Source organism: Malus domestica, chromosome 11 (genome assembly GCF_042453785.1).
Source record: "Malus domestica chromosome 11, GDT2T_hap1".
Classification (NCBI taxonomy): domain Eukaryota; kingdom Viridiplantae; phylum Streptophyta; class Magnoliopsida; order Rosales; family Rosaceae; genus Malus; species Malus domestica.
In genome coordinates, this window is record NC_091671.1 from 36,386,344 (window position 1) to 36,412,425 (window position 26,082).

At 38.4% G+C, this 26,082-nt stretch overlaps 3 protein-coding genes across 5 annotated transcripts; 2 read left to right on the forward strand and 1 right to left on the reverse strand.

Annotated features, from left to right (window-relative positions):
* Positions 1 to 9,242: 9,242 nt before the first annotated feature.
* On the reverse strand, positions 9,243 to 12,817 carry LOC103448780 (uncharacterized). The gene is made up of 7 exons (XM_008388046.4): positions 12,626 to 12,817; positions 11,828 to 12,194; positions 11,151 to 11,378; positions 10,654 to 11,008; positions 10,441 to 10,568; positions 10,159 to 10,294; positions 9,243 to 9,875 (listed from the first exon to the last, which is right to left on the reverse strand). The coding sequence occupies exons 2-7, from the start codon at positions 12,169 to 12,171 to the stop codon at positions 9,636 to 9,638; spliced, it is 1,431 nt and encodes a 476-aa protein (XP_008386268.3). The 5' UTR covers positions 12,172 to 12,194; positions 12,626 to 12,817; the 3' UTR covers positions 9,243 to 9,635.
* Positions 12,818 to 15,076: 2,259 nt separating this feature from the next.
* Positions 15,077 to 19,398, forward strand: LOC103448781 (uncharacterized). Of its 2 annotated transcripts, none has more exons than XM_070808074.1 (7): positions 15,077 to 15,466; positions 15,842 to 15,913; positions 16,024 to 16,191; positions 16,529 to 16,699; positions 16,991 to 17,200; positions 17,955 to 18,043; positions 18,497 to 19,398. In XM_070808074.1, the coding sequence occupies exons 1-7, from the start codon at positions 15,382 to 15,384 to the stop codon at positions 19,142 to 19,144; spliced, it is 1,443 nt and encodes a 480-aa protein (XP_070664175.1). In that variant the 5' UTR covers positions 15,077 to 15,381; the 3' UTR covers positions 19,145 to 19,398. The 2 variants fall into 2 exon arrangements, with proteins under 2 accessions (XP_070664175.1, XP_008386270.3); XM_008388048.4 differs by having other exon boundaries at positions 15,156 to 15,466; positions 18,494 to 19,398.
* Positions 19,399 to 21,949: 2,551 nt separating this feature from the next.
* LOC103423074 (uncharacterized) lies at positions 21,950 to 26,021 on the forward strand. 2 transcript variants are annotated; one of them, XM_029089096.2, is made up of 4 exons: positions 21,950 to 22,554; positions 23,739 to 23,861; positions 25,357 to 25,476; positions 25,767 to 26,021. In XM_029089096.2, the coding sequence occupies exons 1-4, from the start codon at positions 22,518 to 22,520 to the stop codon at positions 25,829 to 25,831; spliced, it is 345 nt and encodes a 114-aa protein (XP_028944929.1). In that variant the 5' UTR covers positions 21,950 to 22,517; the 3' UTR covers positions 25,832 to 26,021. The 2 variants fall into 2 exon arrangements, with proteins under 2 accessions (XP_028944929.1, XP_028944928.1); XM_029089095.2 differs by having other exon boundaries at positions 22,233 to 22,560.
* Positions 26,022 to 26,082: the final 61 nt, after the last annotated feature.

Genomic DNA, 26,082 nt, shown 5'->3' on the forward strand with positions numbered 1-26,082 from the left:
TTGAACGGCCGTTTTGGATCATGCGTTGGAACAAAATAATTATCAAATAATGATTCCTACAAAATCTCAGATAATTGAAATTTGGCCAATCCAAGACCACAAAAGTGGCTTGTGGTTCAATTCTTTGAAAGGAAATTAGCGGTCTGGGGTCCCACAAAATTCTATTAAAAAAAATTAATTACTAACTTCAGTCTTTTTTTTTTTTTAAATCTTCTGAAGGTGACAGATTAATAAAATCAAGGAAAAGAGAGGATTTTATCAGCTTTATTTTTAGTGTTGTTTTTTTCCATACGTTTTTGTAATTTGTCATGGCTCATTTGTTCTAGTGACTAATGGGTAGTGACAGATCGAAATTAAAATATGTTTGGGCAAATGAAAGTCTAATGTTTTTTTCCATACGTTTATGTAATTTGTCATGGCTCATTTGTTATAGTGACTAATGGGTAGTGACGGATCGAAATTAAAATATGTTTGGGCAAATGAAAGTCTAATGTTGAAATCATTTCTTTATTTGGAAAAAGCGTATGATAGGGTCCCAAGAGACATTCTTTGGAGGATTTTAGAGAAGAAAGGAGTACGAGTAGCATATATCCAAGCTATAAAGGATATGTATGAAGGAGCAAAGACTGCCGTAAGAACTCATGAAGGACAAACTGAAAGCTTTCCCATAACTGTAGGATTACATCAAGGCTCATCCTTAAGTCCTTACCTTTTTGCGTTGGTAATGGATGAGTTAACAGGACATATTCAAGATGATATTCCTTGGTGTATGCTTTTCGCAGACGATATAGTGTTGATAGATGAAACTCAGGAAGGGGTAAATGCAAAGCTTAACCTTTGGAGAGAAGTGTTGGAATCTAAAGGTCTTCGCCTAAGCCGATCAAAGACAGAATATATGGAGTGCAAGTTCAGTGCAAATGGAGGCCAAAACGAGTTAGGGGTGAGGATCGGAGATCAAGAAATACCAAAGAGCGACCGTTTTCGTTACCTAGGATCTATCTTGCAAAAGAACGGAGAATTAGATGGAGATCTCAACCATAGAATACAAGCTGGATGGATGAAGTGGAAGAGTGCATCCGGCGTGTTATGTGACCGCCGTATGCCACTGAAGCTCAAGGGAAAATTTTATAAGACGGCAATAAGGCCGGCGATGCTGTATGGCACAGAATGTTGGGCGGTGAAACATCAACACGTACACAAAATGGGTGTAGCGGAGATGAGGATGCTTCGTTGGATGTGTGGGCACACGAGAAAGGATAAGATTAGGAATGAGGATATCCGGGGTAAAGTAGGAGTAGCCGAAATTGAAGGAAAGATGAGAGAAAATCGGTTACGGTGGTTTGGACATGTGCAAAGAAGGCCTACTGACGCTCCGATTAGAAGATGCGACTATGGGACAGAGGTTCAGGGCCGAAGGGGTAGAGGAAGACCTAGGAAAACTTTGGAAGAGACTCTAAGAAAAGACTTAGAGTATTTGGATCTAACGAAGGACATGACACAGGATCGAGCACAATGGCGTTCTAAGATTCATATAGCCGATCCCACTCAGTGACTTGGATTTTCCAAGTCTCCAACCGAGAAGTTTTCCTCACTCGGAAAATTAAGGGAACACTACCCCAACCTACATGCTCCACTCAGAAAGCTTCAACATACAAGCTTCAACAAAAGAAAATTCAAAGAACTTAGCGAAGAAGGCTTTGGTGTATCTAACACAATACGTTGAAATGAAGGAAAGCTTATTTATTGATATCCCCGATAAGCTACAAATATGTACATATACATGAGTCAAAATAAACACACAAGAGGGAGCCTTCACAAAGGTTGCTTAGGAGAAGTCTCAGCAGTCGGTAGAGCCCCAGAAAGAGAAGGCACCGGAGGGGGATCATTTGGAGCCTCAGTACTGGACAGAACCCTAGAAGGATGAGGCATCAGAGGTTGATCATTTGGAGCTTCATTACGCGGTACAGCCCCAGAAGACGAAGGCAATAAATGCCTTTGGAACAAACCCACAAATCTCTGATGATCAAGTAAAACCTGACCATCAGTTTCCTTCATCTGGTCAAGCTTCCTCTTCATGTTTGTAGCATAGTCATGTGCGAGCCGGTGCAACTGTTTATTCTCATGCTTGAGCCCTCTAATCTCCTGTTTGAGACTCATCACTTCAGCCGCCAATGATTCAACTTGGCGGGTTCGAGCAAATAGGCGTTGGGCCATATTAGACACAGAACCTGCACACTGAACACTGAGAGCCAGCGAATCCTTAACAGCTAACTCATCAGACCGTTTGGAAAGTAGTCTGTTATCTTTGGGAGTGAGAAGGTTCCTGGCCACCACCGCAGCGGTCATATCATTCTTCATCACGGAATCCCCAACGGTAAGAGGACCAGTAGGGGAGACGAAGGATGGGCGCCATATGTTGTCTGGAGAAGGCGGGGCTGCCTCTTCAACAAGGTTCAAGTCAAAACGACGGTCGGAGGGGCCAGACATTTTCAAAGGTGTTGAAGAGAGAAGAGGTCGGACAAATCAAGATCTTAGAAGTGCAAGAATGAAGCTTCTACTGGTGGAGATTCAAGTGTGCTTTGGAACTTAATGCCAGCCCCTATAAAAATCTGCACTCGACGGAGCTTCAGAAATCGAAGAGGCGCCTGCTCAGAAATCGAAGAGGCGTTTGCTTTCTCAAAAGCTGGGCTGCTTAGAGATCACGAGGGTTGATCTCAGAAATCGAAGAGGCGTTTGCTTTCTCAAAAGTTGGGCTGCTCAAAGACCTCGAAGGCTGATCCCAGAAATCGAAGAGGCGCTCGCTTTCTCAAAAGCTGGGCTCCCCAGAGACCACGAGGGCCGATCTCAGAAATCGAAGAGGCACCTACTTTTCCAGCCTTGTCAGCACCTGTCACATGCACACTCAGCTTTACGGAAATTATGGGCATTATGTCGAAGACTTCTGGGGAAGTAGAAAACACATGAATCTTACTGTTCAATCACCCACTTCCCACACGCAACAATAGCTCATGGGTACCACAGATAACTTTGCCAAAGTTCTCTGCCAAAGTTGAGCACGTGAAGCTTGCAGCTCCCACTACATCGCTCTGACCAAGAAGGGTAAAAGAATAGCAAAGAAACAGCACTAACAAAGTTTAGACCCATAAATTTTGAAGGTCTAGCTACCATATTATTACCCACAAGGGTAAAGGAACAGTACCACTGCTGGATAATTGGAAAGTCCCTGTGTGTCAACCTCTGTGCTTCGTGGCAAGGTAGACTAGCAAACATGCCCAACCTTTACTCACATTCGAGAAAACACTCCCAATAAGATTGCTTGCTCCAAAATCGAAGAGGCACCGTCCTCCGAATCTCGAGAGCCAGACTCCCAACATGACTACTTTCTTAAAAATCGAAGAGAGGGTAAAGGAACAGTACCATTGCTGGATAATTGGAAAGTCCCTGTGTGTCAACCTCTGTGCTTCGTGGCAAGGTAGACTAGCAAACATGCCCAACCTTTACTCACATTCGAGAAAACACTCCCAACAAGATTGCTTGCTCCAAAATCGAAGAGGCACCGCCCTCCGAATCTCGAGAGCCAAACTCCCAACATGATTACTTTCTCAAAAATCGAAGAGACACTGCTCTCCGAATCTCGAGAGCCAGACCCCCAGCATGATTGCTTTCTCAAAAATCGAAGAGGCATCGTTCTCCGAATCTCGAGAGCCAGATACCACAGACCACTTTTTCAAAGTGCTCTGACAGAGTTAAAACATGTGAAACTGGCAGCTCCCACTACCGTGCTATGACCAAGCAGGGTAAAGGAATAGCATTACTACTTGTTAGGGAGACTCCTATATATGTCGACCTCCATCCCCAACAGACAGGCAGACCTGCAAAAATGCTCAACCCTTCATCATATCTGAGAGGGCACTCCCAACGAAGCTTTTCGAAATATTCAGCTTTCTTTCCCCCCGATAATACCTCTGCAAACAAGCTATACTAGAGCAAGAATATCTCATATCATCAGGGTTAAAAGCAAGAGTATCCCATATCATGCTTTTTCCCTGTCTTTTCCTTTGGCCTTGTTTTTACCTGCAAGACAAGGAGAAAGAGAGCAATCAGTCAGCATTTGGAATCAAGCTTCCAGCCAGGAACTGACTGCCTGGAACCCCTTACCTGATTACTTACCTGGCATTGCTCTCGAGTACTCATCTTCAACATCTTATGTTTCCAGGGAAGATTCTGCATCTGCTTGAGGAACAGATAGGGCAAGTGCGAAGGATACAAGGAAGCATGTGGAGACAAGCGTAACAGCACACGTGCCGATACATCCATTACTCTGTCAAAAGCAAAAGTATCCCATATCAGCAGGGTGGAACGTACTCTAGATTTGATGGACTTGTTTTGACCCTCAAATTCTTCAGTCGGCCTTATACTCTGGAGGAAACCAGAAAACCCTCCAGCTCAGTTCAAGAATAAGCCTGTGGAAAGTTACTTCTTCAAAAGCAAAAGTATCTCATATCATCTCTTCTCATTTTTCTTCTCTTTATCCTTCATGCTGCTGCAAGATGGGGAGAAGGTGAACAATCAGTCGGAGCTCTGATTGCTTACCTTGTCTGTCACCTCTTTCAGCAGACCCCCTAGCTCGGCGACTTGGGGGACTCCTACTACATGGTTTGTATCGCGCTTGACCAAGCCTGAAACTACAAGTAAGCTTCAAGTGAAATTGATACATTACCTTGTGCATCTCCACCAGTTAAAGATACCACCCCCGGATGGAGGAAGAGTACTTCCAGAGAAGATGCCACATCTACCTATGAGACAGATAAGACAAGTCAAGACGACACCGCACTCCGATACTTAGAAGTTTCGTGATTACGAGATCATTCTCCCACAATATTTCCTAATGTCATTTGTACTAAATCATTCACTTGTACTCACTAAAGGAGAGCTTGAACCTATGTACTTGTGTAAACCCTTCACAATTAATGAGAACTCTTCTATTCCGTGGACGTAGCCAATCTGGGTGAACCACGTACATCTTGTGTTTGCTTTCCTATCTCTATCCATTTATATACTTATCCACACTAATGACCGGAGCAATCTAGCGAAGATCACAAAAAGCGACCGTTTTCGCTACCTAGGATCTATCTTGCAAGAGAACGGAGAATTAGATGGAGATCTCAACCATAGAATACGAGCTGGATGGATGAAGTGTAAGAATGCATCCGGCGTGTTGTGTGACCGTCGTAGGCCACTGAAGCGCAAGGGAAAATTTTATAGGACGGCAATAAGGCCAGCGATGTTGTATGGCACAGAATGTTGGGCGGTGAAGCATCAACACGTACACAAAATGGGTGTAGCGGAGATGAGGATGCTTCGTGGGATGTGTGGGCACACGAGAAAGGATAAGATTGGGAATGAGGATATCCGAGGTAAAGTAGGAGTAGCCGAAATTGTAGGAAAGATGAGAGAAAATCGGCTCCGGTGATTTGGACATGTGCAAAGAAGGCCGAATGACGCTCCGGTTCGAAGATGTGACTACGGGACAGAGGTTCAGGGCCGAAGGGGTAGAGGAAGACCTAGGAAAACTTTGGAAGAGACTCTAAGAAAAGACTTAGAGTACTTGGATCTAACGGAGGACATGACACAAAACCGAGCGCAATGGCGTTCTAGGATTCATATAGCCGACCCCACTTAGTGGGAAAAGGCTTTGTTGTTGTTGTTGTTGTTGTGGACTAGCTGGTAGCTTCGTCACGGCAGTTTACCTTTTCGAGGGCCAAAAAGACTCAAAGAGGTATAGGGTTTAGGGTCATATGATTCATCAGCATCAGGAATCAAACCTAGAATGAGCTATCTGGAATTCGTCTCCAGCCACTGAGCCACCCTATAATGATTCTAAAGATGCTATTTTAATTCTAACATTTGTACTAGAAAATGATTTTACCTCGTTATTAAGAGAGTAAAATGATGTCATATGGTTATTAAGAATTTAAGAGTAAGAGAGATATGACTCCTTTCTTTGTGTGGCGGTCCAACCTCAGTGAGCGCCTCCGGCGTTCCCACCACCATCACCGCCTTAATTTGTGACCAAATGCATCCCATTCCCTCTTAGTAACGGAGATAACTCCCGACAGCAATAGATTACTGGCTTACCGCTCTTCTGCAAGGTTGGTGGTTAACGATTTTGCAATTGTGATAAAATAGTGTGGTATTTAAAAACCTCACCTAATAATTATATTATTTTACTTGTGTTTAGTATTTAACTTAAATGACACAGACAAATAAAACTTATATCTTACGTTATGATGTTTGCTATCACAATAGCAGTTTAAGTGATTACGTTTTATTAACGACAGTAATATTTATATATTGTTGATGATGTACAAAGAACGAACGTCCGTCCATAACTAGACTATATATTTACAAATGCACGTGCTTAATTCCTTGTTCCGAAACCCGCTTGGCTCCTGTGAAAAAATTAACACATCCTTACCCTCCATCTTCTGAGCATAGTTTGGCTCTTAGAATAACCATGATGTCTTCCCACTTCAGACAACGGATCCTACACTTAATATTGTGAGAATCTTAAGCAATGTGCTGAATTAGTGATGGGCTTTGGGCAAAAGTGGCTGGGTAGAGACTTCCCATGCCCATTAAGCACAAACATTGCTGGCCCATAAAATAACGATGCCCACATATTGGCAAGGCATTAAATGTATCTGATAACCGAAGAGAACTGTTATTTACACTTTAAAAATCTCATTGTACTCCTCATAAGTGTATTTTTGTTTTCAAATATAGAGAATTTGGGAGTGTCAATAATAATTTCCTAGCCGAAATTGCTTTTGATATATCTATATACTGAGTTGTTGATAATCGAAAAGAGGGGGGGGGGGGAAGAAATGGGTTTATAAATGGAGATGAAGAGTGAAAAACGTATGATGTAAATAGTATAAGTTTGTTCTTGTGACTGTTTTGGTTCATAATTTTTCAACATGCATTGAAAGACTTCTTCAGGTTAAAACCCCAATATATAGAGGCATGAATGTATCTTTCCCTCACTTGTCATTCTTGATTGACACTAGGAAAAAAAAAAAATCACAAGATCTTTTTTGTATTAAAGTATTTTCTTCCATTATACTGCACCTTTATTTGTTAAGAAAATTAAATTAATAGCACATCTAGCATTATATCATTTTTATCATTTTATACAGTCACTGATTGTTTTACATAAAAGTTTACCAAACACTATCATACTGCTTTTTTTTTTTTTAAGAAAACTAATGAAAATGACTTAAAAAGTTTTAATTTTAATAAAAAACCATGTTATAAGTTTTGTTTAATGATTAGTACAAGGCCCATATTAAAGTAGTCCAACTAAAAATGACCCAACTATAATAAATTATGATTTGTCGATTTTACCCTTAACTTTTTTAGGTTGGGTTCTAGATTTTCGTAGTTAATGGAGTTCATTGTTGTTTTGCAGACCTTCTTCTTTTTCTTTGACACAAAATATAGATCCTCATGTTATTTATTTTATATTTTGTATTATTTCATTGAAATGTGATTGTCATTATTATTCATAGTGTATTTGAGGTACTGTTTTTCAATTTTTCTTCATCAATGGAGTTCATTGTTTGTTTCTCCAGAAAATAAATTTGAGATCTGTAAGTTATTCAATAATAACGACGGGTCACTGTTTTTGGACCATAAAAATAAACAGTTTCTGAAATCTAAGTCACTATTTCTAGATCTAAATGAAATAGACACACTATTTCTTAAATATAAGCTAGAAAAGAAATAGTGAAATTCACTGTATTTGGATTCAAAGCAAAATAAACATCATGTTTCTTAAATATAATCAACTGATGCATGAAAGAAAAGAAACAATCAAAGGTTAAAACATAGACTATTTCTAGAATCTAAGTCATTGTTTCTCGAATCTAAGTCACCGTTTCTGGAATCAAAGTCATTATTTCTGGATTTTGATTCTTTTCCTTCAGATACAATGTTTGTTTGTGCACAGACAAAACAAACACTGTATCTGATTTTTTTTTTCCAGAAACAGTGTTACCTTTTGGGTTCTCCAGAAACAGTTTTATGTTTTGGTTCTTTTTTTTTTTCCAGATACTTTTTCGCCGGTTTCTTCCATTAAACTTCTTTGAACTTGTTTTGGCGGTTTTGTTCCGATAAATGCTTCATTTTTCAACTTTGATTTGGTTGTTTTTGAAATGGGGGAATTCAATTTGATAGGAAGACATGAAATTATTATGGCGGTTTCGTGCTGGGTTGAGGTTGGTGAAGAGTCAAGACAATATCAAATCATTTAGGGGTATTTACGGAAGTGTAGATTTGTAGGGTTGGGCTTGTAAGTTTGACCTGTGGACAATAGTTTTAGATGGTTTTTTATTAAATTTTGAGTTATTTTGGTTAAATAACATTTTTGGATAGTTTTTGGTTAAATATTTGTTGACCCAAACCCTTTTCATTAAAGCTCCTTTTTTTTTTCTTTCTCCAAAAACACTTTTACAAAACTTTTTATCAAACACTCTGCTGCTTTATTTCATAACTGCTTATTCTCACAACATAGCAAAAACAGTTTTTTTTTTTTTTTTTTTCAAAGCATAGTATAAGATGCATTGAAAGACTTCTTCTGGTTAAAACCTCAATATGGAGGCGTGGATGTATCGTACGATCAGTAAATAGATGAAAATACCCAGAGAGATCATTTACTTCTATTACACGTCAATCTCTAGCAAAGCTTCTCTCTCATTTTGTACAAGAAAATACCTTAATTCAAAAGTTAACTATTCAGAAGGCGAGAAGGGCGGCAAAGCCAAAAATTATTCGTAATTCCCTTAAATCCACCCATTTGGCAGGAGCATATTCACTTAAATCTTTTTTGCCATGAAATGTTAGATTTATTATTTTTAATTATTTGAAGCTTATTGTTTGTTCGGAAGATCAATATTACAAGCTTGCAGGCTGTAATAGTGCTGGGTTGCGTGTACCTACTTCCAAATGACTGATTCCATCGGTCGGACAGGTTAAGTGGTCCAAGCCTGAGAATTACGGCTTCTGCGCGAGCCTTGTCCGGTACAAATGCTTCAATGGTCGAAGCTTGAGAAACATGGTTTACATGTCAACGGATCGTCCTTTTTTTGTTGATAAATTCCAGGGCCGGTGACCAGAGGCTCCATTGACAAAATCAAAAGCAGAATAACACCAATTCAAGATTGAATTTTAAACGCAGAGCAAACCAGATAACAAACTCAATTTCTTGTAACGACAGAAACAGCGACATTCAGATTTTCGAGCAAATTCACTTGTGTACACAGAAAGAGTCAAATACACTCTAACAAAGTGAATTTCTACAACTAATTAGCAAGAACAAAATCCTGGCAGTAGCTTCTCAAAGGTGTGACCTTAAAGACTTCAGACAGTAAATTATAAAAGATCCACTGGAACCGATACAACGATGCTTGACATAAACACTGTTTTTTCAGAGGATGGAATTGCTTTTGTATTCTCAAGAAACGGAGTGATAAGAGACTAGCCTAATATCTTGAACTTCTCTGTTAAAAACCTACTTACATCTCTCAGCACACCAAAATTGTCAAGGCGAGACCATTACTCGGCAATACACGTGCCTAGAAACCAAAGAAACCGAGCTCACTGGCTCTCTCTTTCTCAAATGTCTCGAAGTACTGATATATGATTGTCACTGCAAGCAAGATTCCTGTTCCTGAACCAATTGCCCCCATGAAATCTGCCAACACTGTGAGTGCACCGATGCACATGCCTCCGAAAGCAGCAGCTGTGGGAATGTAGCGGTTCAACTCCTTCTGCAAGTTTGACTCACGGTGACCAGGCATGACCATTTGTTGTTCCTGCAAATTGGAAAGGGATACAGTTAGCATGACGCTTAGTGTGTATTGAATAGGTAATAATGTTTAACAAAAAGCCGGATCTAAGAATTATTCAAGTACATATTTATGGTTTAAATAGCGCATTAGGTAAGAACATCAATAGAGGAGTAGATTGGGTCTGATCCGGCCACTTAAGTTGTCAAAAAGTGGGAAGAACGTCAGGGTAGATTGGGTCAGACCTACCTACACTAACCCCTCATTTGCAACAAATTAAACAATTTGTTTAAATCATTAAAATTAATACCTTGAGCTGCTTGGCGACATCTTTGGCAGATGATCCAGAAACTTCAATCCATGTTTTTGAGAAAAGTGCACAGGCAGACAACATAAATATGAGATAGAACAGTGCATGGAAGGGATTGGCTGCCATATCAGCCAAGCTGCAAAATATAACCGCAGCATATCAATTGAAGTGGGGATCAGCAGGAATAGAGAGGAAGCACATAATCATCAGGTTTACCAACAAAACTCAAGCTTTATCAACCATAAAACAAAATATCTTCAAGAGGAACATATTCCCAAGTACCTAGAAGGTGCAGTGATATAATATGCTAGACCACCAACAGGAATGAATTGCCCTCCTGAATATTCAGATTCCTTCCATTTGCCCAAAAGATTCACAAGGAAATTTCCGCTGTACCTCCTGTAGAGCAACTGTACACACGCAAAAACTGGTCACAATATTGTGGTAGAAGAAATAGTCCCCAAACTGACCATACGAGCATAAAATCTCCTGTACCTGGGAGATGAAGTAAAGGTTGGACACAAGTGCAGACTGCAAAATGATGGGCATGTTGGAGGTATAGAACAGCTTGATAGGATAGGAACCCTGCTGTCCACGAGCATTCTTTGATCTCACAGGCAGAACCACGCGGAACCCTTGGAAATAAATTACTATAAGGAATATCAACACTGTGGCTAGCAGATTTGTCACGTTCGGTAGATTCTGCCGGTAGAAGGCCTCCCGGAGAGCTCGAACCTTATCTGTTCGAGTAATCAGAAGATGGAACAGGGCAATAACAGCACCTTCAAATTCAGCTCCTCGTCCACTGTTGATAGTGGTAGGGCTAAATGCTTTCCAGATAATGTTTTCACTGAAAAAGAATAATATAACCTTTAAGTACTCAAAATTTGGAATAGCATATTAGAAAATTTCCCCAAAAATTTGAACATGCCGACTCATAAACTATTCCCACTTCTGGACATATTAAGGCAGAAGAAAGGATAAAAACTCACCAGATATTGGTGGCAATGAACAGTGAAATTCCAGAGCCTAGACCATATCCCTTCTGAAGAAGTTCATCCAAACATATCACAATGATACCGGCAAAGCAGAGCTGAATGATAATTAAAATGGCATTTCCAACTCCAAGTTGGCCAACACTACCATACATGCCAGAGAGAACATACGCAACTGCCTCACCAATAGCTATCAGGATACCCAATAACTTCTGTGCTCCATTTCTGTGAAGAACAACATAAATCAGGACATGCAATACATATAGCAAGACATGCATACAAGTTACGAATAAAAGAGAATACTAAAACTTAAGACAAACAACAGCAGATTTGAAACCGCAGCAACAGAGATTTCCAGAAAAATTAAGTAACTATAGACAGGTGACCACGATTGACATGCATAATTTACTAGACAGGTGGCACTTTACTTTGGATTAGTTTCCAAAATGTATTCAAATACAGTTTTTGAAAAGCAGCAGAAAACAAATGTATTGAAGTTTCGGAACCAAAAACATAATTTAATGTCTTGAGCTTTCAAGCCTGTATTTTGAAAATTCTTTCTGAAAAACACTTTTCGCTTCATATATCATCAAGAACTGGAGACCGTTTACGCAAACAACCACATCAAAAAAGATTAACCACTTAAAAATTGCAAAGGCCTAAGGTATACTTACAAAAGAGCACGATCTTCGCGTACATTGTTGTCAACTTCAATAATCTTAGACCCAGCAAGGAGTTGCATCACCAGCCCAGATGTGACAATTGGGGTGATCCCAAGCTCCATGACAGTCCCGCGGTTGGAAGCGAGGATAACACGCATCCAATAGAAGGGATCTGCCCCCGTGGTAGAGTGTATGCCATACAGAGGGAGCTGGCTGCACACCAAGAAAATGAACAGCGAGATAACGGTGTATATCACCTTCTCTCTGAATGGAACTTTCCGGTCAGCGCTCTGAACTTCGGGCAGAAATGACAGAAACGGTCTGACCAAGTGAAGAACTCGAAATCCTCCTCCCATCTTGCTTCGTCTAATCTAATACCCTAATCCAAAAAAAAAAAAAGAACAACATTTAAAACCCATTTAACACCAAGCCGAAATCTTTTGCATTGAAAACACTAAATTGGTACAAAAATTTGACATTTTTTATAAGGGGCATTCCGATCCAGCTTAATCTTATGAAATTAAGAAACCGAAACACATTCATAGTTTCACACGCATGCATAGCATCTAGATTCACAGAAATATACAATTCCGATCCATCACATATCACATGCATACATAATGCCATGCATAAATACATACATACATACATACATTCTTCAATAAGTATACATATATGAATCAATACATACATTCATATATACATAAGTGGATCGCGGAGATCGAAATCGAGGACAAATCATAACAGATCTGAGAATTCCGAAACAATATAAATAAGAAATTGAGATCGATTCGAGGTTGGGAAACTGACCTCGCAAACCACGATTAGGGATCTCCAAACCCTAGAAATGGGTTTTCTCCGATGGGGGAAAAATCGATCCGAGGGAGAAATTTCGGATCTGGATAGGAGCTGAAAAATGAGAAATGGGCTTGAGGGGCTTCGGCGTTGAAAATAAAGGGGCGTGCCTGTGAGTGCCGGACTCGAAGGCCACGGGGTCAAAGCGAATGGGTATTTGACACGTGTACTTATAAATACGTGGAATAGGACACGATATGTGTCAATTTTAATTGACTCCCTTTTTGGTTGAAATTTTTAATTTGACTCCACTTTCGAAATTAAAGTGGATGGGGCCGATGGGCGACATTTTCAATTTTGCAAACTTTGGTCGTTTTTGTTATTTTATATTTTGGATGTTGCAGATTTCATTTCTTTATATATATTTCAATATTTCTTTCTAATTTTGTATAATGGTCTAGATTCAAGGCTTCCAAAGTTCAAGATTTTGGAATTTGATGTGGGGACTAAAGTTCGAAAGTGTTACGGTTTAAGAAATAAATTCCAATGTTTGAAATCTTATATTTGAAGTTCATGTATGAATTGTAAGATTTGGAAAAACTCAAAAACCTCGATTAGTCGAGCCTCGATTTAGGGTTAGAATCATGATTGTGCCAAGGTTTTTGATCGTTTAGTGGGCTGGATGAGATAAGTTATAGCCAATTAAAATGGATCAATCCAAGCCTCATGTTTGATGGTGTTAGATGTATGTTGGATGAGATTAGACGAAATGGTCTTCGAATTTAAACTTGAGCCGATTATGTACACAACCTCACATGTGTGAGGCTAGCATGTCATGTTTATTATTATTATTATTATTATTATAACAAACGATATTATCTACACTAAAGGGGAGGAGGTGGGCTGAGTCTCACAATGGGTTAGCAATAATGTGATTCAAATTTGTCTTTGGCGAGAATCGAACCTAAGACCTCTCACTTAGAGCAGTTTCACAGTGGGAAAGGCCCCCCCGACTATCCACTATTTAATCCACCTAGTGAACAGTAATTGCCCTTAATGAACAGTAATTACCTTTGATATCTCCACCCCTACACTTGAATAGCCCTGGCAACAAGTAAATAAAATAATAATATTTTTTGCACTCCCTCCCACTCCCTCGTCACTCCATCTCTTTCCCGTGCACCTCTCTACTCCCTCACGTCACTCCCTCTCTTTCCACTCATCTTTCTCACTTCTCTCCATTTTTCTTTGAAGTTCCTCTCTCTCTCTCTCTCTCTCTCTCTCTCTCTCTCTCTCTCTCTCTCTCTCTCTCTCTCTCTCTCGAGCTCCGAGGGCTCTCACCCACTTTCCTCTTCGAAAATTAAACAAATCAAACTCCAAAACCAACCTTAATCTCTAGGACTAAAGGATCATTGCTATACCGTTGCATGCGTCATCGGACCATCACGGTGTAAACCACCATTGAAGCCGAGGGCTTCAAGATCTGAAACTCGAACCCAGGTGAGGTTCTCTATGCAAATCTTGTTTCATTATGTCTTATTGTTGCTTGGGACAAGATTTGTGGTGTTTTTCCAGTTCGAAACCAGAGGTTTAACCCCCTGCAATTTCTCTAAAACCTTGCCCAGTTTTGTCCTCTGAGCAAACTCCGGCAAGTTTGTGGGTTGAGATCCAACGGACGCCAAGGCAAAATAAAAGAAAAAACGTGGCTAATGTCAGCCTTGCGTCAAACCCACTCCGGGCTCTCGGGCTGGCAACTCTCCACCAGCCTCTCGCTCGGGCCTGCTCGGGCTCCCTTGCCAGCACACGCTGGACTTGATTGCTCGGGCTCTCTGGCCCTGTTCACTCGCCTGTCCCTTGGGCTCTAGCACATGCTGGAGCTGCTCTTACAAGTGAAGAAAAATATCACTAGACCGTAATACTAAGTGTCTAGTTTTTATTATGTTGTAGCCAATATTCTAAAGGAAGAGAGAGGGTGCGTCAAGAGAGATTGGAGCGAAAATAAGCGTATAGAAATTGTAGAATGTTTAGGGATAATATTTCTTCTACATTAGTGCTTTTATTTATAGCAAATCATGAAAGAAAGAAAAACTTGTCATCTAAATAAATACAAAGTCCAATAAAAAAAATCACTATACCAATGAAAAATCTTAAATCTAATTTACTTCAAATTTACACAATAACATTAATCAAAACAAATGTTAAATTTGTGCATCTTCTTTGCATCTTTATTATAAATTATATGTACATAAATTCAGTATATAGGACGTCTTCTGAATAAATTCGCTTGTTCTTGATAGAGATGGTTAATGGATGCTCATGGACACTTCATATATCAATATCATTACCATTACAAGTACAAATATCACCACTCATCACCACAATTAACAAATATCTACACTGAAAGGATCTCCATTTAATTAAATGGGTTAATGCTCGCAACATGTCATACTTTTTCCTCCTAAAAAAAAATTCACTTTGCGGCAAAAGTGAAAAAGGAAATAAGAAAAGGAAAGATATAAAAAACAAATCAAGAGAGAAAAGGAGTGAAAGAAAAGCAGTCTGTCAGTACACTATGCAGATCACAGCTCCCACTCTCACTCTCAAAAGTACACAGCAAAAGCACAGCCCCCGCTCGTACTTGCTAAACCAAAATTCAAAATCCCCAAAACCAGTTTCCTCTGCACCTCAGAGGCCATGATTTTCCGTAAGCTTTCTTGTGCTTGAAAATTCAAAGCCAAGCAATTGCCTTTTGGGTTTTGTAAATCAGTGCAATGAGAAATTCCCATCTCTTCCTCACTCTCCTAACACTCACAGTCACTTACTCCCTCCGATTCCAAGTTCATGCTGCTCCTGCAGGTAAACTTTCAGTCACCATCTTCCTCGAGCTTTCTCTGATGGTTCAGATTGTATGTTTGATCTGTTTGGCAACTGGGTTTGCTTTGTTTCTTCATTTACTTCTCTTATTTTGCTTGAAATATTTTATCATATTGTTAAAAAATAAAAACCCACTTTGGAATATTGCTTTGCGTACATAATTAGATACCCAATTATTCATTTTTCTTGGTTCTGCCACTGGGATCTGTTTGTTCCGATATTCCCTAATAACCCTCTTTCTCTCTCATTCATTTAGTAATGATAGTATGTTGGGTTTCTGTGATCATAATGGGGATTTCAGATACTTGTTGTTACTTCACTTGTAATATTGTTTTGAGTTAAATTGTGTTTGCTCAGGGCCATTGATAAAGCACTTGTCTTCTCTTCTCAAGTGGACTGGGGAAATATCCTCCAAAACACCCCAATCAGGTAATTTCAAGACCTTTTCAGTTTATTTGTTTTGGTTTTCGTGAACGTTATGCTTACTCTGATAATTTTTCTGCAAGTATTATATGGTTTGTCACTTTGTTTTATTACAGAAAAGAATGTTCTTCAATTTGAGAATGGGTACTTAGTTGAGACTGTTGTGGAAGGAAATGACATTGGTGTTATTCCTCACAAAATCCGCATCTCAGAGGATGGGGAGCTCTTTGCTGTGGACTCCGTTAATAGCAACATTATGCGCATTGCTTCACCCTTGTCCCAATGTATGCAACAATACTTATACTGTTTCACCTTACTTGAGATTTGTTCCCGGCTTCTCCCTAACTTAGTATTTGTATTTGTTGTTTAAATCTTTTGACATTTAAAGGTTTTGTGTTCCTCGTTTTTTTGTCAGATAAAATTTCTGTATATCAATTACTCGATGCTAATAATTTTCTTATAAAGAAAGTAACAAGATGGTGCTCACAGTCCTGTTGTGTAGGTTAACTGTGGAATTCAATAATCAATATTGATGAGCTGCAGTGTTATATGAATTATTATCTTTTTCATAATACATTCCTTGATTTCCAATTTTCATTTCTGAACATTTCATTGCTGCAGATAGTAGGGGAAGATTGGTTGCTGGGTCATTTCAGGGTTATGCTGGACATGTTGATGGGAAGCCAAGTGATGCTCGTTTCAATCATCCCAAAGGTGTAACCATTGATGATAAGGGGAATGTGTATGTTGCTGATACCTTGAATCACGCCATACGAAAGATTGGAGATGCTGGTATGTACATGTCATTTTCATAGTTATTTTGAAGCTTGTACAGGTGAAAGCTGGCAACAAGTGAAAGTAAATATGAGGGAAAATATCAAATTTCTTTATGTATGTACGCATGTATTTATGTTGAATTAGCGAAACTAGAGTATAGAAACGTAACTTGTCCATGGGACTGTAAACTGTTAAATTTCAAAATTTTGTTAACTTTTTTGTTTTATCTGAAAACCATTTTTGCAAATCCCTTTGTAGAGAGGAGCATATTTCAATTTCTGAAATTCTAATGCAAACTGTTTGCAGGAGTAACAACCATTGCAGGTGGGAAATCAAATGTTGCAGGCTATAGAGATGGGCCCAGTGAGGATGCCATGTTCTCAAATGATTTCGATATCGTATATGTTCAGCCTACTTGTTCGTTGCTAGTTGTTGATAGAGGAAATGCTGCTCTCCGGCAGATCTCTCTCAATCAGGAGGATTGTGATTATCAGTACAGTTCAATTTCTGCCACAGGTTTGATCCCATGCTGTTTATGTTCAGTTTCCTTTCATTAGGCATAATTACGATGGTTGATGGTATGAAAGCTCTACAACGGATGTTGTGGCTGTTATATTAGCTTGACTATTCTAGTTGTTTAAGCAAGCATACTCGTCAGTCTTCATGTACATAATGTTTTACCCCTACAGTTTGCATAGGTTACTATAATTGATTCTCCTTTTAGTTTATGTAAGTATGGTTTCACATACTGTATATGAACATTTGAAATGATCTGTATCAGTTAGCTCTGCAGACAAAGGGTTGCCTATGTGTTTTATTAAGTCTATTACTAAAGATGTCATATTGAAGGTTTATGTCTTGAAGGATCCAAAGAAATAGCAGGGTTTTATTGTCAAACTATTATGTGCAGATGTGAGAAATAAGCACCAACTGGACACCAAATCGAGGCCACTGCATTTTGCTTCCAGTATAATGATTATGTGGACATTCTGCCTTATATACAGCATCTCCAGTTTCTTTAAACGTTACAGATTCTGTTAATGATTTGCTCCGTCCTTTTTACAATTATATATTGTGTTACAAAATACCATTTAGTTGCTTTATATTATTAACCTTCTCTTCGAAGGTTTTTCTTATGCTTGGGTTAATTCTTGGTTATGTGCTGCATTAAAATATATGGTATTTATGATGTTTCACAATGATGAGGCCATCAAATTCTGCTTAAGATTGTGCAGCATTGTTCTGACTGACATTTGTGGGTCTTTTGCAGATATCCTTATGGTTGTTGGTGCTGTCTTGGTAGGGTATACTACATGCATACTGCAGCAGGGATATGGACCTTCTTTCTTATTGAGAACGGTGTGCTTCTTATGATCTACTAATGTGAAATATAAAATAAATGCTCGTCCCTGTTCCAGTCTTGAACCTTTGTTTTCCAAAATTTGATTCATTTTTCATCCCATCTCAGTTGAAAATGCATCTCAGGTGAAACATTTTATTAAGGAAAAGATTTATTTCTGCCCTTATTATTTTCATTACTGCTTGTGCATGCTTTTATATTCACTATTCTCATCCGTTTTGTGTTCAAAGTATTCATTAATGTCTGAAGTTTTCTCACGGAAAGCAAAAAGTTTGGGCTTTACTGCCCCTTTTGTGGTTTTAACATTATTAGAGTTTTTCTTTGGGCTAGCGAAGTCAATCCATTTCTTTCTTTATGCGTTATAATGGAACTGTGTAGGTTTCCCACATTGGTAAATTTTATTTATGCAAGTTGTGTTCTTTGCTTAATCTAATGCATAACTGGTGCAGCAGCCACTTTCAAAGAGTGAAATGAAAGAACATCCAAGCAATGGGAAATCCACGCTACTTGTGAAAAGCATGAAAGAGGAACCGGGATGGCCATCTTTTGGACAGCTTGTCAGTGATCTATCAAAGCTTGGACTTGCAGCATTGGCTGGCATATTCGTTCACTTCCTTCCGTCGCGTTTTATGCCTGGTGGCTCCCAGAAAGGCCTAACACCATTAAAAGATTCTCTTAGGATGCCTGAAGATGAAGCCGAGGCTCCAGTAGTTCAGAGACAAAGTGCTCCTGCTCCTCTGTCTGAAACTCGACAGGCCTATACCCCCAATGCAAGTGAGAAGTATTCAGATATGAAGCCAGCAAAAATGAAGTCAACTAGTTTCAAAGATCCCTCTTTGTCAAGCAAGCACCGGTCTTCAAAACGACAGAACTCTGCAGAATTCTATGGATCTGGTGAGGTTTCTTCTCATAGCAGGTCTAAGAGCCAGAAAGAAAGAACAAGGCATCGCCAGCGAGAGAAGAGTGGAGAGGTAGTTTATGGCACAGTTGGGGCAGAACCCAAACCAGTGGACATGAAGACAGCGGGTTATGACAATCCGAAGTTTGAAAATTACAATATGAGGAGCAGGTATGGGGCTGATAGTTCATACCGCTTTTGATCAAACTGTGACGCCATGACCACCCTTTGCCACGCTGCAAATTTCAGCTAGTTTTTGCCTGATTTTGAATGTGTATCCCATGAGTCTGCAAGTTTGTTACTAAAGATTTGTTTTGAAGAGGAAAAAAAAAATACAGATGGCTGACGATTCAAGTATTATCTAACATAGGACTGTTTAGTCCAGGCACCATACACTGCTGTCATTTTGTAAGGAAGTTAATGAGAAACTGAGAAATGCAGAAGTGGATTTGCATATTTTCTTGTTTCTTCTTTTGTTTGCATGGTAGACAACGACTTTCGTGACATAAGGATGCTATATATCGCGGTGGTATTCCTTGCTAGACATGCATTACCACGTGGGAAAGTTAAAACGCATGACAAGCAACATCTTTGACTTAGAATACCACCATGAGATACTACAATTACATTTACGTTGTAGGTGAGTTCATCTTGCGTAATAAGGTTAGTGGTTTTGCACAACGCGGTTTTTTAGACTACTATAATTTACGGAGAGAAAATTTGAACTCGAGTACAAGGAAGTAGGGAGCATATATATTTCCTTGACCAACTGACTTAACTTACATTTGTAATGGAGTAAGTGGTTGGAAATTCATACAAATCAACTTGATATTGTTGGAAAGATCACATAATACCAAGACCATTATCTTAATAGTGAACTTGAATATGCAAGTATTTCCAAAAATAAAAATTTAATGGTCATAATCATATATTTATAGTAGATGGGTGGATATAGGTGGATGACTCTTCCAAAAGAAGCTTCTTTGATTTGGACAGAGATTTGGCTTTAGATAATTATCCATTATTTTCTAACTTTAGGAGGGCCCGAAAATAAAAAATAAAAAAGGTTGATGACATATGGTCCGTATTGAAAGGAAACAGCCACCAAAATCTATATTATTGAAAGAATTAGCAATAGGAAGAATATGTAGACCTATAGATTATTATTGCATATGGGAAGAATGGATTGAGATCCTCTCCGGATCAGTCCCGTGGGGATCTTGCGGATCCATTGATCATTGATCATAATCATTGGTACAAATCCAACAGCCAAAAAATTTCTTCTCTTGCAATCACGTCGTCCACTTTTTCCTTCTTCATCCTTGAAAGTTCCTCCCTTCACGGTCATGTTAGTTCCCTCTCGTCTCCAAAGTTATAATATTCGGTCCATTTCCCTGTTATGCTTCGTTTCGTTGCCAATTAATCAATGAAAATTCCAAAGTTTTGAAATTTTATGAGTGGTTTGAGATTATGAGTTCACTTGGATTTTTCCGGCAACCAAGGTTCTCTGTCTTCCCCCACTTGATCAATTGGGCTGCAGAAATTTGAGTATGTGGAGCAAGAATTTGCAGACATGGGAAGAGAGAATTCTTGCAGACATGCAAAGGAGAAGGAGAAGAAGCAGCAGAAAAAGAGAGAGGAGACGACCTTGTTTTGCATGAAACAAATTAAAACAAAAATAAATTTTGACTGTTGGATTTATATCATGTGGTTGCGATCGATGGATCCGCAAGATCCCTACGGGACTAATCCGAAGATGATCTCTGTCCAGGAAAAATAATGGTGAGAAACCCTATGAACTCTTCAATTCGACTAAATTAAGGTCATCTCCAACCGAAGGCTGGCCAAAGAGCTCGTTTTAACCCTTTGGTCATTCAAGAAATTAATATTTTAATGAACAGTGCATGATCATATTTCTTTCTATCTCCAACCGAGGGCCAAAGGGTCATAGGGCTCGTTTTAGCTCTGTCACTAAAAACCATCTCCAACCGAGAGCTATAGGGCCAAATATAATTTATTATTTAAATTTAAAAACTACAACAACTTAAATTTAAAAACTACAACTAAAATTTAAAAAATACAACTTATATATTTCAAGTCAAATGTGAGAGGTTTTATTTAGAGTATATATATAAAGGGAAGTGGGTGGGAGAGTCCCACATCAGCTGTTGGGGAGGATTTGAGTAAGCTTTAAAGCTTATAAAAAGAACACCCAAACATTCAACCAAACATACTTTTTGGACTTATTATTAAACAAATTTTGAAAAAAACAAAACTATAAAAAAAAAATTTCAAAAATAATGACTAGCTGAATGTTGCTTTTTGAATTCCAGCTTGATGTGGGGCCAGCCAGTTGGCCCCTTGGCATTTTTTGTCTAGTGGGGCCCACGAGTTTTTTGGCTGGAGACGGTTTTAGGACTATTTTCGGTCCGCTGGACCCTTTCGTTAGAGATGATCTAAACCACTCTGAATACTTTCAAGTCAATTACTTGGCACGGGCGAACTTTAAAGTTTTATGGCATGTAAGCTACATTTATTAGGAATGGTTTAAAAATTAGATAAATGAACTTAAAAATGTCAAGAAGCAATGTATTATTTAGAACTTTTAAATGACAATGTGTCATTTGAAAAATTGTGTGTAGTGTCTTTGTCGAATACTTAATAGTGTTTTAGTACTATTTTGGTAGTACTTGAGCAGTTATGAGTCTTCTTCTAATGCATTTTTAATAACTGAGTTTAAAGTTTCTCGAAACGTTAAAGTTTATTTGTTATTGACATACGAGTAAAGACATAAATGCGACTTCGTTATTTGAAAACAAGTTAAGTACCGATTCTACCATTTTTACTTCAATTTTAAAATAAAAATAAGATTTCTTGGAATATTACATTAAAGATTAGAGAGTAACTAAACATTTCATACACCCAACACAAAAGCAAATGGCTAGTTGCCATACTTGGCCCACTCCCAAAGGGGAGAAAAATGAAGACGCGACTAACAGCCAACTCATTTCTCACTAACCTTAGGTCTTCAGTCCTTCACTTTCTACAAAGAAGCAATTTGTTTAAAATAAGTTCATCATGTATAATTTTTTTAATTAAATAATATAATTAAATTTTCTACATGTAATATAATATAATGTTCTGATTGAATAATATAATTATATTATTAATATAAAAATCACTATAACGAAAAAAAAAAAAATATATATATATATTATAAAAAAAAAAAGAGAGTAGAAGATGTTTCCTGTCATCCGTATATAATTGAGGAATGATTAATTAAATCATTAAAAAATAAAAAGTTCTTAAAAAAAAATCTAATAAAGCTCCCTTCTTTTACTATTACAACTCTCAATTTCTCACCGGAAAACCCGCAGGGTCTCTCGCCGGAATCGGAATCGGGTCGGGTTGGCCGGGATGCTCCACTTTTGACTTTGCGTCTTCACGAAGCTGAACCTCGAAGCTCAAAGCTGCTCGCTCGCTTGCTTGCTTCTTCTTCTTCTTCTTCTTCTTCTCCTCCTCTGCTCAGAGCTCTCAATCTCTTGGGTTCCCATTTTTGACTGTTTCTCTGTATAATGGGTTGTGCTGGATCGTCACAGACCAAAGGAGACGGTGAGGGTACTCTATCATTCTCTCTGCCTCTGTTGCTTTTGTTTATCTTTTGGCTTCGGTGCTTTGGCTTCTGTTTGGCTGCTGGGAAAACGCAGGAAAAGGAAAGTTGAAAAATCTTTGAAGAAATTGAAAATAATTGTGATTTCTGGAAATGGGTTGAGCTTAGCTGAGCTCAGCTGAGTCAGGCTGCTGAATTCTTTAATTTTCTTGAAAAAATTGATTAACATGTTATTGGGGTTTATGAATTGTTGTTATTTTAGTTTCAAGAATTAGTTTTTGATATAGTTTGGATTTCGCAAGATTCATATGCTTTTTTGTATTGACAAATAATGCTGAAGAAGATGATTAGTTGCATTTTGGTAAGATAGAGTTAAGAAGATAATGAGGCAATGGCATTGGGTTTAGCCGAGGAATCGACCGTCTGAAACTTGCGGCTCTAGAGATGGATTTAGGCCTTTAAATGTGTTTTTGACCATCAATCTGCACATTGACAAGCCGGAGTTAGTTTTTTATGCCGAAGATGGTATAGGAAATTGTTTGATTCGGACAATTTTGTTGGTGTTATTTTGTTTCTGATTTTGACATCCGCGTGTGATTGTCGGTATTAATTTTCCAGTCTGTATGTAGGACATTTATGTGATCGAAAGTGAAAAGTAGTAGATGGGTTTTTTAGTTATCCAGCATCTTCTCTCTTCCCCTTTAAGTTCATGTCATTCCTGTATGTATCTGTGTTATCTGCAATTGCTATTGCGAATCACAAGCTGGAAGGTCTACAAATGATATGCATGAGATAGGATTTTAGCTTAGTATCCCATCATCATATTGTGAAGAATAGACTGCTGGAAAGAGATCTTAGGTCCTATGGAACTTATGAATGTCAGTTCTTGAAGGCATTGTGCATAATCTTGAAACATTGCTAATTTCCTTTCAAGCTAGTTATACCACAAGTATTTCTTTTTTAGTTCGCAAAACAATATTAATGGTAAATTAAATAGGGGAAAGGAAACAAGTAGTTTCTTGTATTCCGTGCTTCAGTTGATGGAATATAGTTCTCACAGTTTTCTTTTGATTAGGATATCCTTGATTATAATTTTATTTTCAATTTGCGCTGAAGAAATTTGATAATTTGAGTTTTAAAAGCACTGGAAGTTAAGAGGCAATACTTAGAACTTTCTGTTTAACAGGAACTTTAAAGAAGATTAGGAAGCCAAAACCGTGGAAGCATCCTCAGCCGTTAACAAAGTCTCAACTCTTGCAGATGCGTGAAGAGTTTTGGGACACTGCTCCTCACTATGGAGGAAGGAAAGGTAATATTTCCTCTGGATGTATATATATTGACAAGTACTGAAGATTTTTTGGGGTCCACTGAAGGTTCTTAATTCAAATAGTCGTATCATTTTTTACATTTACTTGTTTCTAAGTTCCTATTGGGGCACAATATTTTTATTTAACAAAACAACTCGCGTGCTGTGAAATGATAACAAAACAAAGGGTGGCAACTTACAAAGGACTATAGAATGAGTTTATATATGAACACACAGTCGAGGGAAAATTAGGGAACATCTCTGGAATCTGGTGCAGTATAGAGTTAGAGTGAGCTGATTGTATAGAAGGGTGATAGAAGCTCCTATCATGTGAATATTAACTAGAAAGCAACAAGATGAAATACTTAATTGCTTTTCTAGTCATGTTAAAAATGTCAACATAAGCAGTTGGTCTGAGAATTGTTTCCTTTGAGTCGTTTGAGTTCAATTCAACAAACTTATGTACTCATTCGAGACTGAATGACCATTGAGGTCCATAAGTGTTAAGAAGAACGTGAGTATGAGATATTAAATTACATATGTTTTGGTAAATTTGCTTTCATCCTGAATAATTCATGATTTCTCTACAAACCCGAATTTCAGTATCGAGTGAACATTCTTAGTAGTGTAGGGGAATATGATTTTCTTATATTGTTGTATGCTCTCTGGTGCAGCGCACCAAGATGGCTGTTGCATTATCTGTCTTTAGTCTTGTGCTAGTTGTGCTTCCCTTTTCGGATTGATGAGTGTGGGGTGGGGTGGTGGTGTTGGTGGAGTTGAAGGGGTTGTTCATTACATTTCATTGTTGTTATCACCATCTAAAAATTTAGCTTTTACTTCAGTTTGGAGATCCTATTAGAGCTCAATCTGTATTATTTGAAACTACTATGATATATTGAGTAACCCAGGAACTTGTCTAGAAAGTCTTGTAGCTGACAAATGAGCATTTTTTGTTAAATGAGGGCACACCAGAGGTAAGAATAAGGGAGAACCAAAGCTAACTAGATAAGAGAATAAAAATTTTCACATCATGTGAATGCAATGACAGCTAATGGCTGACCCAAAAAAAAAAAAAAAAAAAAAAAAAGAGAATGAGGATTAGCTTCTTGTCCAAGTCTTTAAGATATGATTTGTAATTTTGTATTTAGTTGAACAAGTCCTTCATTAGTGGTCACCACTAACCTCAGGATTAACAAGAACAATTGAAAATTGTTGCAATATTACCAATGTTCACACTTTTTTTTTCCGTATATTTTGATGCGGTTGTTTTTGGTTCTTGGGAGTGATGTTGTAGGTTTATGCTTGCGATACAAAATTAAATAAAGATCTTTTCAACATGATATTGGTTCAGAATCGTATAAGCACAGAAAAGTGATTATTGTGGTCATTTTCTTGTTTGATTTTGAATTGCTACCGTGGTTTTTGTTTCCCTTTTCTAAATTGCATTCTTCACACATGTTATATCTGAAACAAAAATTTCGCCTGTACTGCACATTAGAGATTTGGGATGCACTTCGAGCTGCTTCTGAGGCAGATCTAAGCCTTGCACAAGCGATTGTGGACAGTGCTGGGGTCATTGTTCAAAGTGCTGATTTGACAATTTGCTATGACGAAAGAGGTAGTTAACCATTTTGCACTTTTCTTCATAACTATTTCCTGCCCCCAATAAACTCAAATGCTATGCAGGTTTTTTTTTCCTGTCTTTAAGCAGGTTTGTGTGCATGTGTGCGTGTGTTGCATTTTAAAGTCAATACCCAGTCTAAGTATGCGTTTACCAGTTTATGTTGTATGCTCCATTGTTGGCGTGTGAGCTTGTTCCGTCTCTGTACAAATGGCTGATTGCCCTTCATATTTTATTGCCTTCATTTTCAAATCCTCTTAGCGTGCCCTTACATTGCCCCCTTGCAGGTGCAAAATATGAACTACCCAAGTATGTTTTGAGCGAGCCAACCAACTTAATTCAAGAGAGTTGACTCAAGAGAGGATATGACAAACTTTGTTCACAAGTTTGAATGTAAATCATGTATATTTTTCTCTCGTCTCTTCCATATCTTAAATAGAGATGGTCACTTTTACGCCTTTCCTTTCACGTTCACTTGAATTCTTCTTAGTTTGCCGCAAGTTTCTTTGGTCAATTGAACAGTAACGCAAGTGTTTGAATTCTCTCTCTCTCTCTCTCTCTCTCTCTCTCTCTCTCACTCACCCGAATGGTAGCTTTTACTGA

What these genes read in the sequence shown, in the direction of transcription:
- LOC103423074 (XM_029089095.2), top strand. Translation starts at nt 22,518, where the DNA reads ATGGGTTGTGCTGGATCGTCACAGACCAAAGGAGACGGTGAGG. An exon ending in GACCAAAGGAGACGGTGAGG is followed by an intron (nt 22,561 to 23,738) that starts GTACTCTATCAT and finishes TCTGTTTAACAG; the next exon opens with GAACTTTAAAGAAGATTAGG. An exon ending in AATTTGCTATGACGAAAGAG is followed by an intron (nt 25,477 to 25,766) that starts GTAGTTAACCAT and finishes GCCCCCTTGCAG; the next exon opens with GTGCAAAATATGAACTACCC.
- LOC103448781 (XM_008388048.4), top strand. Translation starts at nt 15,382, where the DNA reads ATGAGAAATTCCCATCTCTTCCTCACTCTCCTAACACTCACAGTCACT. An exon ending in TGCTTCACCCTTGTCCCAAT is followed by an intron (nt 16,192 to 16,528) that starts GTATGCAACAAT and finishes TCATTGCTGCAG; the next exon opens with ATAGTAGGGGAAGATTGGTT. An exon ending in CTTCTTTCTTATTGAGAACG is followed by an intron (nt 18,044 to 18,493) that starts GTGTGCTTCTTA and finishes TAACTGGTGCAG; the next exon opens with CAGCCACTTTCAAAGAGTGA.
- LOC103448780 (XM_008388046.4), bottom strand. Translation starts at nt 12,171, where the DNA reads ATGGGAGGAGGATTTCGAGTTCTTCACTTGGTCAGACCGTTTCTGTCA. An exon ending in CGCGAAGATCGTGCTCTTTT is followed by an intron (nt 11,379 to 11,827) that starts GTAAGTATACCT and finishes TGTTCTTCACAG; the next exon opens with AAATGGAGCACAGAAGTTAT. An exon ending in ATGTCGCCAAGCAGCTCAAG is followed by an intron (nt 9,876 to 10,158) that starts GTATTAATTTTA and finishes TCCAATTTGCAG; the next exon opens with GAACAACAAATGGTCATGCC.